Raw genomic sequence first — 12174 nt, 5'->3', positions numbered from 1 at the left:
ACAGAACGGACAACACTTGATCAACCGTTAATGAGGCTCCCCAAAGCTCCTGCTGTCCACATGCAGCCAACACACACATAAATGAATGGCCGTCTGATCGGCTCTGCTGGAATTACAGTGCTTTGCTACAATGGGTGAAAGAAGTGTTGTAGTCCATCTTATCTGTGGACAGCTCATCCATAACCTGTCCTAGTCCCACTCTGTCGCTGTCTGCTGTAAGTGCTGCAGGTGAGAGAGTGGATCAATACAATCTTCTACAAGTTAAAAATAAAACAAGTCACATTTATCACATAAAGAAGTGGCTGGTTCATTTTTAAGATCCCAAACCAAAGGAGTCTAGTACATGGGGAGGAGGAGGAGGAGGCCTGCTATTCTGTAAAAAACCTGTTAGAGGGAAAGGGTGGCGAATATGGAAAAGGAGACCAGGCCAGGCCACCAAGCAATACACTGCTCAACAACTCAGGATAGATTAATAAAACATTAAGTCGCAACATCAGGTCAGGATGAAGAGGATGTTTTTAAAGCACTGAGCCATCATCAGGAAAGCAACGACAAAGCTTGTGATCTTCACTGTGAAACATGTAGCTTGTGTCGAGTGAACATCACATACATCAAATATACACAAACTTCTTTTGATGTCTTTATTTGATCATTTTGCGTTTTCTTTTTAACAACAATTTCAAGCTTTGCACAAAAAGATTCTGACCACAGCAGCCTGTGCTCTGCTTTATATCTGGGCTGCGGGATGAGCATAACATCACAAATCAGATCCAGCCAATGACTACATACCTAATTACAAGATTCAAAGACATCTGAGAGGCGTCCAATTGGATATCATGACACTATGCGGTGATAACTGATTTTTCTCCATGACCAGAAAGTCATATTTCCACCAAAGCACATTTAGTAGTTAGGCCACCCAATATAATTCAAATCAATATCATCAGTGAAATAAAACCCTGTGAGAAAACAGTGCGAGTGCTCAATCAAACCCATCAAATGAAGGAACAATAACATTTTAAATAATAATGTTAATAATAAGTGTTTTACACATTTTTATTCCAAACAGAAAAATAAATTCCTTTGGTCAAGTAAAAAAAACTAAAACTAAAATAATAATAGTCAACTTCTTTTCACCAGTCTTATGTCCCTCATGATTCTGTTTCTACTGCCAACCAGGTTCTTGAGGCTCTAAGGCTGCAAAGGAGGTGTCAAGGCAATATGGTTATGGTGCCCCTGGCGCTCCATGCTGCAGCATGCTGGGAGGAGGACTAGAGGAAGAGGAGGAGTGGGGGGGGGGGGCAGAGGCATTGGAAGAGGGCCAGTGAGTCCTCAGACAGCAGGTGACGGTGCATCGGGGTCAGGCTCGTTGCTGTAGTTGTTGCTGTAGTGATTGCCACCAGGCAGCTGGTTAGACAGGTTGTCCAGTTCGTCCACCTGGGGGCCGGGGTGCATCACCAGCTGGTCCTGGGGGAAGTCTGCTGCCGCGGCTGCCAGGTTGGTGATGGACTTGGACTTCACACACTGGAAGTCCACGTGGCGGCTTTTACCCTCCTCTTTTTCCCAGGACATGCGGATGAAGGGCCTCTGGACGTAGTTGTAAATGACCTCTGGACGTCCACCGGGTCGCTTTTTGACCTTCTCTTTATATGTAGGGTAGCCTGTCAAAAGAGAAGTGTGGAAGTATCATTAGCTTTTTACTGTCATCCGGGAATACAAAAACACCAGAATGAGGACACGAAGGTTTATTCACCAGGAGGCGACGTGCTCAACACAATAAACATTTTTCAAGGAAATAATTCTGGTGTTTATTTTATGACTTTGGTATTTCCATATGATTGAATGGAGAACATGGTTGAACTTACCTTCAATGCCCAGTCTTATTTTCTTCAGTCCTCTGTCTTTTAAAACTGATTTGGCAACATCTCGGTTTTCAATATACTTGAAAAATCGGTACAGTTTTGTGCTGTAGATAACTGCAAAGAAAGAAAACAACATTTGAACACACGTCTTTCTTTTGTATACGTGCAGACCTGTGTGTCTGTAATTGTGTGTACTCACTCTGTGAATACTCTTCTCCCATTTGCGGTGGGTATTCTTCATCCCAGTCCACCACATCATCATCAGTAAGGACTACAATGTGACACTCCCTCTCTCCGCTCTGGGCACTGGCCACCATCAAAGGCAGAACCATTTCCTCCAGGTAAAACTCAAATTGCCGTCGAGCTCCATCATTGGACAGCTCATGCATCAGAGCACCTGATAACAACGGAGGGCGTTTGGGTTATACAATGTGAACCAAGTCATACTGGCTCTCAGTGCTCTACACCATGTAATATAAGAGTAATGAAAAATCTAGCTACAATAGATTAGATTTGTGATAATCCGCTTTATTTGTGTTGTGTAAGGCTTTAGTGCGAGGCAAGGCAGTGTTGCTGTGTCTCTTACTCTGACTCAAGCTGCTTCTGTTAATGGGTAACACTAACAGCCCTAGCCCCCCAGAGGAAATACTCACTAAGGTCTCTGCACTTGATGGTGCTGTAGTCAAAGGAGATGCATAGATAGTCACACGCCTCACGCAACTCAGGGATAGAGATTCCATCAGGACAGCGGATTACCCCAGATTTATAGTAATCCTGTCAATTAGAGAGAAATCACAGAAGGCAGTCATTTCAAACACTTTATTAATACCGTAACACACATGAAATATCAATAAAATAATTCCGTAAGTATGAAGTATATTTAAGCGGATAAACGCCTGGCACCATCGATCAATGGGAAGCTAACATGCTACTTTAGCTAGCTTGCATGATTTTATTTGCCTCCCTATTAATCCCACCGTTCTCTAGATAAAGTGTGTATCAGGATTATTTTTCTATGAATCCCATTCCTATGAAGGTTATTATATTTTGCCTTTTTTTACTTTTGTTTTGTTGGGTGATGTTTTGGACTATGGTCATTTTGTCTATGACTGTAGTCATATTTTAGTCCACCGTCATTTTTATAAACAGAGTAAATGTAAGAGAGAGACTGACCAGAATTGCTCGGAAAACTGTTGAGCTAATGCCCTCAGCAACCTCGTACTCCCCCTTCTCGTTGGGCCTTGTGAAATTATGTTCTCTTCCAGATCCAAACATTCTGAAATAAAGAAACTTTAGTTTAGTCTCTGAATCACAAACAATGGAATTTTCCATTGCTATTTTAAACCCTTATTTAATATCCATATATCTCTAATTGACTGGGTCAAAGTGAACTGTACCTGCCCAACATGGTATTTGGTTGTGCAATGAAGATAGCAGGATCTACTACAAAGCGTGTGTTGTCAACAATCAGAGTGACTCTTTCTGAGGACCTAATGTTTCGGTTTCCCACAGTGGCACCCGCGCCTCCTTCCTTGGGATTCTCGTAGACGAAAACCATTTCTCCAACTCCCATGCTCTTGAAGGTGCCTTCAGTGCTTGACAGGCTGCTAGTGCGACTGCTCACCACCCCGCTGCTGCTGGAGCCGCTGGGGGAGACCCTCTGGGGCCGCGGGCTGCCGGGCCTCGATGACGGACCATCCCGTTCACGGTCTGCACACAGACAGGCAGAACAATGACTCACAGGACTAGTTCCCTTTGAACAGACGACAAACATCCTATCAGAAACATAGAGCAACTTGAAAATTAACGTACATTTTCTAGCATTTTAAAAGCTTGTTTTGGATCATTTTAGTTTTTATGATAAACATTCTTAAGCAACCAGCTTCGTTACCATCTTTGCGATACATTTCAGTAAGGGTCCACTGCTAGTACCATCTGGTCCAAAACAGCCAGACTGAACAGGACCCTACTCAAAATATGTGTGTTGTTTCCAAAAAACAAGCCGTCTTGGTCTAAACATAAACAGGTGGATTACTGCTGACTGGATTTATTTCACAGCCAAAAAAACATGTCTGGTTTCAACTTGATAAATGCTGTCAGCTGGTAAGTAGCTGCCTAGAGCCGGGAATCTCCAACATGATATCCTTGTTGTTATATGCCCTCTATTCTATGCATGCACACTCACCAGTGTTGTGTTGGCGGGTGGGTGAGGTTACGTTGCGAATGCAGGGGGTGAGCTGGCCTTCTCTCTCGTGTGAGGAGTCCCTGGAGCGATCGCTGGAGCGGCGGCGGTCACGTGAACGGTCAGAGCCTCCACTGGCACCATGCATGCTCATATTCCTCTCTTCTGCCTCCACTCGAGACGCTTGGGCCGGACTGCTGCTTTACAAAACAAAAGCATAACAAACATTCCTCTCTCTTTCTCAAGCCCGGATGAGCACTTTATTTAAACTCTAAAATATATAACACACAAGCATGTGTACGTACAAATGAACTGTAAGTGGTGTAACACACTCACACCACTTACAGTTAAACAGGATTTTCAATAGGGCTGGGAAGATTGCATTCAAAAAAATTCCGATTCATAATGATACTTGATTTCCAAAACATAGTTACACAAATATTGATGACGTTGTAAAATAAGATTACTTAATAGAAGTCTGTACATTATATTCATCATTCACAACAGTAAGAGGGTCCAATATTTTCTGGCCATACACATTTTTGGACAGCAAATAAAACCGATTCATTCTTGCTTAAGTAAAAAGAAGACAAAATTAATTTAAATCATTTTCCAGACCTTTTCAAGCTAACATAAGTGGCCTAAAAACAACAACCAGATCTACGACATTCTGTAAGCTTGTAAAAGAGTATGACGCCAAGACTAAGAATGCAGCCAAGTTGGATGTGGAAGCAGCTTGACATCCTGTTTGATGTTTAATACAGAACACTGATCAGACATGCACGAGCTTAAGATCAGAGAAGAAGTGTGTAGGCTTATCAAACCTGAAGGTCAAATCAGAAATAAAACATCAGTATACAGGGTATTGAACCCAATAAAAGGAAAAAAGGAGATGTGATAGGCACAGCTGCAGGGTAATTAGGTGCGGTCAGTACAAACCCACCCACTGACCACAGGCAAACCTCGGAGGTACACCCTTCTTGGCCGGAGACCAAAGGCATAAGTGTCAGCGCTTCCTGCCTGTTCATATCCGCCTTTCTATTGTTCCTTCAGTATACAAACAAAGACCCTACAGGAAAAGGACCTCACTGGGCAGGATGGAGGAACCAATGCCAAAAATGTGAGTTTTCAAATAAGTCAACAAAGTGGAGAGAAATACTTTACGCACCAAAACTAATGCTGTCGATTAGGAAAACCACACCTAAGTGCGAGTGGTGGGCATTGCTGGTGTCATAGAGGCTAAACGTGATGTATTTTGTGCACATCTGCTGCGTATAGAGGTGTTTCGGGATTAAAGCATCTTGCTTTTTAGTGGCCAAATGCTTAGAAAAATAACATTAATATGAAATGTTTGCCTTTAAAAGGGTGTTAGTACATGTTTGAAATGTTGCCATGATAACAGACCTGCTAACAGATCGGTTGCTCATAATGCCATCACACAACCAGTGAAATAAAGGCAAACTAATACTGTCATTGATTGTATAAATGAGCTCTACTCACTTTGCAGACCTCGACTACTTGTATAATTCAAATGAACTTCACATGGTTTACTTTGTACTAAGATTACAACCATCACTTATTACAGAACCAGATTCATGTATAGCATGAGGATAAATAATCTAATACGTACAACAACTGTAGGTTTATCATCTCATATATTTAAAAAAGGTCTGAGTGATACAAAGGCTTTACTCTAATGCCACATAGTCATTTTACACTTCATGTGTGAGTAATGTATAGTGCAGACTCGTAGCAGTGAGTGACACTACACCGCTAGCATGAACAGGAGGGCTGATTCAGCTGGCTCACCTCGAATGCTTGCAGAGTTTGTGAGGTCGGCTTGTTGCGTTTCGAACCCAGTTTTCTGTGTCACTGGAGTTACTGTCATATAACTAGACGTGCTGCCACCACCCGTACAGGGGGGAGTCTGGTCTGGACATTTCACCGTATATTATCTGGTTAATGACGAAATCAACAAGTCAGTTCAATCCCCAGATCAACTGCTAGCAAACCACGGGCTAGCAGCTGTCAGCTAACGTAATAGTTTGACAGGGGGTTCACGTGTGCTGTTGACTTGAGTCTAAAATCCACCTCGGTGATAGTGGTTTGTCCTTGACGTTTGATGGTTAGAGGAGTTGTACACATATCATAACCAAATCAACGCTGCTGACGGTTAGCTTAGCTAAACTACTTTGCTGCGTGAGCATACCTAGCTAGCTAACATTAGCTTGTGTTGCTAGCGGTACAATACAACACTATTAGCATAGTATTCTAGGATAGCATTGCGGCGAGTGGAGTTATACGAACTGTACCGACATAGGAGCCGTCATTTTCGAAACGGGTAGGGCAAACATATATCAAGTATAGTTACCAGTTTGGCTACGTTTTCCGCTGTAGTTTAATCCCACCAGTTAACTAGCCATCTCCTTTTCAAAACACGAGTTGACGTCCGACGTGACGACGGCTAGACGTGACGTACAGACGCACACAAAGCTAGAAATTATGGCTGTTGCCAAACTTGCTAGTTATTCACATTCACTTTGATTGAAACGTATGAAAAGAGATGTACAAAATGTAAATGTTTTGAAGGTTATCGATTTGTTTTCAACATTTGGTAAAGGAGTTTTACTATTTCCCTAAAAGGAAATCGTTTGTTGAAGTCTCGCGAGACTTGCGGCATGTTTCTTTGTTCTTTTTTTTTTCTCCGCTCACTTTATTTATCAATGTAAGCACATACAAACCATAGATACAAACGTATATAAAGATGAACGTCAGGAAATAAACATACATTTGAAAATATACAAACGCTAATGACAAGGAAATGTTAATGAATATAGGAACATGATGAATCAAACAAATTCAATAATCACATTAGCCTACTAGAATACAGTTGGACGTCTAATTTTGCCCGAGGATTTGTAATGTTTCTAATCCTTGTGGAAAATGGAGGTTAATAAAGAGGTTTTGTGATAGATAAGCAATATGCCTATAATTGTTTTTTTAAATGGAAAATAGCTTAGTAACAGATACAATTACAATGGTTATGCATGAAATTATAATTATAAAAATATTCATTTATTTTAAAATGAATACATAAATGAATAAATAAAACAAATAGAAAGATCCGATAATTTAAATCAGCTATGCAACTTTGGAGTATGATTTGTCTATAGGCATGGTAAAGTCTCATAAAAATGAATAAATCAGCCATACAAGAAATCCCTTTTTGAAATAGTTTGTTTTACTGTTGAATCTCACGACCTTGACCTTCCCAGAAATGTTAAACACAATTAGCATCTCTGTTGAGTTGTTGTAGCTCATAAAAGGGACACATGGAAACAATACTGAACAGCTTGGTGATATGATTTTAAAATGTTTAATCAGCACTGAACATGTTTCAATAGAAACCATTTAGTATAGAGGAAAATACAAGGATTGTGCAAGTCAAGACTAGAATGCAAAAACATTAATGTATTCTCCTTCAATTAATTACATGAGAGGATGCCTCTAATGTGCAAGTGAAACAATACATAGAGTACATATAAGACTAGCTGTTTACAGTAGTTGGTCCTTGTTTACACAGTAAAAAACATTAATTTAGTTAATTTAAAACATGTAGTCAGAACGGGAGTATGAGGTAATATTTACCTTTTTTAGAAACCTATGTGTGAAGACATTTTCTTCCATATGATGGCCTGAGATATTGAATTTAACAGTTGCTAGACATTGTAAAATAATGTAAACAAATTAATTAATTTAATATAATTCAAATATTTAACATACGAGAGAGAAATACATTAAAAATAAAATAAGAAAACAAACAATAACAAATCTAATTAAACATTAACAAAATAATAAATTATCAATAGGACAGACATACAAAATAATAACAGCTAGAAAAATGTTTCACTGTCAGATCCTCAAATGTCACATGGGGCTTCTGTTTGATACAATAAAAATCTTAAAAATAGGTTTAATTCAACTTTTCCGCTTTTTCAATCCAAGAACATCCTTTGCGCAAATATTGACAATATTTCCCGATTGTCCATGTTGTAGTTTGGCACTAGCAACGGTGATGTCCTTTAACTTTTCCTGAAGCCAGTCCTGTCTGTCTCCCACTTGTTTGTGTTCCCGAACGTTGTGCATTAGCTGTACCTCACTGATGGTTCTCTTTCTGTAGAAATAAAAAATACCCAGAAATTAATTCATCATAAATGAATTATTTATTATAATTAATTATTTCTAATAATTAACTAATAATTCTTAGAATTCTCAATGAGAATAAAACAAATTCACCTCAGTGGTCTTGCCTCTATGTGTAAACTGGCGAGGAAGAGTATCAGAACCAATGCTTCAAAGTACCTCAATGAAAACATGTTGAGAAACTGAAACAAATAAAGTGAAATAGTGGTTAGAAAAAACAAATGTCCTTGCCCCCTAATATATATTTTTATGATATCCAATTATCCAATTATATATTCAACAACGGATCCACTTTCATGTCATTCTTACCAGGTTTTCTGTCCTTATATCCAGGAAAAATAGGTTTGGCAAGATTTGTTCGGCAAACTTGTTGATCAGTCTTTCGTGCACGGACGGTTCTCTCCTTTATATACAGCGTAGCCCTCCCCTGGTCATCAATAAGCCATTTTCACTGTTGATGTTGATGTCACTTTTCAAATGCATCGATGGGGACAGGCATCTACATGACACCACCTCTACCACCAGTCACTACTAACTCATCTTTCAACACCTCCACAAAGTGCCCCGTTCGTCACCCTGTTTTTGAATTTGTAACATTTATACTAGTCATGCTGAATATCAGGACTTTTGTGTCAGATGAAACACTTTTTATTTATGAAACTAATTTCGTTATTGATCCCTAATTAGATATGTCTCATGCAGTGGGACGGCAGTGAAAACATATACTCTTTGAAATGGCAATGACTGTCAAGCTTAGTTTATTAGCAATGTAATTTATTTTATGGTTCACCTCATGCAAGCATCTAAAGGTCAGGAAGAGGTTAAACTGGGCCAGCTTGAAGGGGATGAAGCAAAGGGACCAATCCAGTGCTGTCAGCCACACAGGAGATGGCCACGACTATTTAGTGCAGGATGTTCATCGAGTCAAGAGACTGCACCTGCTCTTTGACTGAATCTCTGCAGAGTTCTCCTACACATGCCAAATTGTCTGTCAATTACTTCACTGTAGAACCTGGAGAGTACTTACCTTGCATCAGCTGTGGAGTTGTCCACAGATATATGGTCTATTTCAAATGTACATTTTAACAGATTTTTCCCATTAAGATTACAACAACACATCATTGAAATACAGGTACCTTTTCTGCACCCATGACACTAGTAAGAATGAGTCGACTACACATTTGAAAAAATACATGTGTTGAAAAACATAAAGTTAACTTTTAAATATGTAATGCAGCATTGCAGTTAAATGACATATGGGTTAGGGATAACCTTGTCACAGTGTCACAAGGTGCATTAGGTAACCATGAAAGACATTTTCTAAAAGGCGCAAAGGAATGGCTATGCCATGACTGGAGAAAAGAGTGCCACAGAAGGACCTTTATCTTTCTGTCATAATGCTGCCCTGCACAATATGCCCAGTATTTTCAGTGTCCTCAGCATGTTTTCACATTATAATATTTGTCGAGAGGCTTCATTTTTTGTTTTCATTTCAATTGATGATGTAACCCCCAAAACTCAAAATGTTTCATTTTGCAGCAGTTCAAGTGTTATTAATAATTTGGAATACTGTGCATTACACTGCTGGACGTGTATTATTCTCACCATGTAATTAGAATATGCATTATTGCATTATTATGTATATTAATACAGTGTCAGGCTCACTATTTAAGTTAAGAATATGAAGATTTGTCCCATTTACCATCACCAATCTGCCACAGAAATCCATATAAGGCGTTAGTTTGTTACATCAGAGCTGCTCATCTCACTCAAAAAGAAGGTTACATGTAGGGCCATATAGTTGATGCTGAACTGAGTTTCATCAACTCTCTCCATCATGCTCGTAAACAGCACTCAGCACCACCTGTGGTTTCGACTAGGCTAGATTTTTTGTACATGTGGAGTATACTCAAGTGAGTTGCTCTCATTACCTCATGCGATCACAATGTGAGCCATCTCAGCAATGGTATGCAGCTGGTGTGCTAGAGAACCTGACAGGGATTGATGGGAAGAATTGCACGCAAATCATTAACTTGGGTCACCCCCAAGTCACAAAGAAAGTAATTTACCTAAAATGGCTCATCTCTTTGATATATATATATATATAAATGAGTTGGCAGTAAATAGGCTGCCTTTGTACATATTTGGGTTTTGATAGCTCTTTCATTGATTTTCAGATTCATATTTCCTGCTCATATAGTTGTATGGCCTTTGCATTGTACGTTTAAAGGCCTTATATTGAAGGACACCGTGATCACATAATGCTTTCCCAGAAAGCTATAAATGGAGTTACTTATTTCATGAAATGAGGTCACCTCACTGAAAGATATCATGTAACTTAACAGGATAAATTTAGATTGTTGACATCATCCCAACTTCACTGGTGAAACCAAACAAACACATTGTGAAGCCTAGAGGGGGGAGAATCCAGTGCAGCAATAAATCATTCAGATGTGTGGGCAACCAAATCATGTTGGAGCTATTCAACAGTTTCTTTGCCAAACCAAATGTTTTTATTCTTTCTTGAAACAGCTTTGCAGGGACATGCCAGTGGATACCCACACTCACATCAATCTATCACAAACTTTTGCAATGTCCATCTGACTACCCGGCACAGGTGGTGGTGGTGTCAAGTTGGTAGTTAGTGTCTCTTCACTGTTGTGCACATAGAGGCCATGCACTACAAAGAAAGAGCCCAACAGGACATGGCCTGCAGCAAACCTTTACATCTCTTCGTTATCGTCATTAATATTATTCTCATTGACATTACAAATTCTCAACAAAATAATCTAACATATTATTCATCCCCCCAACCTTTTTTCCCCGTTTCCCCGTTACACCTCAATCTGTAAAATCTATGAACACGTCTTGTGCATTGCTGCAGCATATTTGCATAGATCTGTATTTCGCCTTTTGTGGCCCCAGAGGGAGCTGCGTTAAATCTTCACTTACAGTAAGTCTGCATGATATAAACAAGACGATATCTCTCGTTCTGCTGCATTAATGGAGGAGTGCTACTTATGCCAAACCCATTAAATATTCCAATAAGTATATTTTAGAACAAAAGTAACTTATTTCAATGCATTTATCAAATTTGTTATGATATTTTGATAGGCTGCAACTCCTTCAAAAATTCATCAAACACGCTTTTATCTTTGAGCATTTTGGTATTTCTACAATAATTTGTAATAAAGTCTTGCAGTTTTGGTTTTCATTGCTGGAGATGCAGTGAGATTACTCATTGTGGGTAAATGTTGACCTTGACTATACAGATACTATATCTTATACTATAAGATCTATTCATATTTGAGGAAAGAATCAAAACAATTACACCCATATAGAATATATATATACATAAAGTGAAGTATGTTCAGGAGATTGGGTAAAGAGCAATCAGAGGGACTGTGTCTACTCTGTACTTCAATCAATCAATCAATCAATCAATCAATCAATCAATCAATCAATCAATCAATCAATCAATGTTTATGTATATAGCCCAATATCACAAATGTTACATTTGTCTCAGTGGTCTTCACAGTTTGTACAGAATATCAGTATGACAATACGACACCCTCTGTCCTTAGACCCTCACATCGTAGAAGGAAAAACTTCCAGAGAAAACCCACAGTTTAAAGGGAAAATGGGAGAAACCTCAGGGAGAGCAACAGAGGAGGGATCCCTCTCCCAGGACGGACAGACGTGCAATAGATGCCGTGTGTAAATTGAAAAGATAATACATTTACAACATAGGTAGACCAAATGTTTGGAAATGCATGTGTCTATAATAATAAGATGAATCCACGAGGATGTCAGCAATCCTGTGGGAGCCATCAGGGAAGTATGGTGAGAGTCAGGCAGGACCGCAGAGACAGGTTCAGCCTTGCACTCCAACAACTATAATTCAGAGGCCAATATTGTACTTTTTAT

General features: G+C 39.4%; 1 protein-coding gene across 3 annotated transcripts; it reads right to left on the bottom strand.

Moving 5' to 3' along the window:
- Positions 1-627: 627 nt before the first annotated feature.
- Positions 628-6568, bottom strand: btbd10b (BTB (POZ) domain containing 10b). Of its 3 annotated transcripts, none has more exons than XM_034197028.1 (8): positions 6416-6568; positions 4048-4241; positions 3260-3572; positions 3036-3138; positions 2516-2636; positions 2062-2259; positions 1866-1976; positions 628-1661 (listed from the first exon to the last, which is right to left on the bottom strand). In XM_034197028.1, exons 2-8 carry the CDS (start codon positions 4196-4198, stop codon positions 1333-1335), a joined length of 1326 nt encoding a protein of 441 aa, XP_034052919.1. In that variant the 5' UTR covers positions 4199-4241; positions 6416-6568; the 3' UTR covers positions 628-1332. The 3 variants fall into 3 exon arrangements, with proteins under 3 accessions (XP_034052919.1, XP_034052918.1, XP_034052920.1); XM_034197027.1 differs by having other exon boundaries at positions 4048-4244; positions 6416-6549; XM_034197029.1 differs by lacking the exon at positions 6416-6568 and adding an exon at positions 5854-6349 and having other exon boundaries at positions 4048-4244.
- Positions 6569-12174: the final 5606 nt, after the last annotated feature.

Source organism: Gymnodraco acuticeps, unplaced genomic scaffold (genome assembly GCF_902827175.1).
Source record: "Gymnodraco acuticeps unplaced genomic scaffold, fGymAcu1.1, whole genome shotgun sequence".
Taxonomy (NCBI): domain Eukaryota; kingdom Metazoa; phylum Chordata; class Actinopteri; order Perciformes; family Bathydraconidae; genus Gymnodraco; species Gymnodraco acuticeps.
The sequence above is the reverse complement of the archived record's forward strand: the minus strand, read 5'-3'. Positions and strand labels throughout refer to the sequence as shown.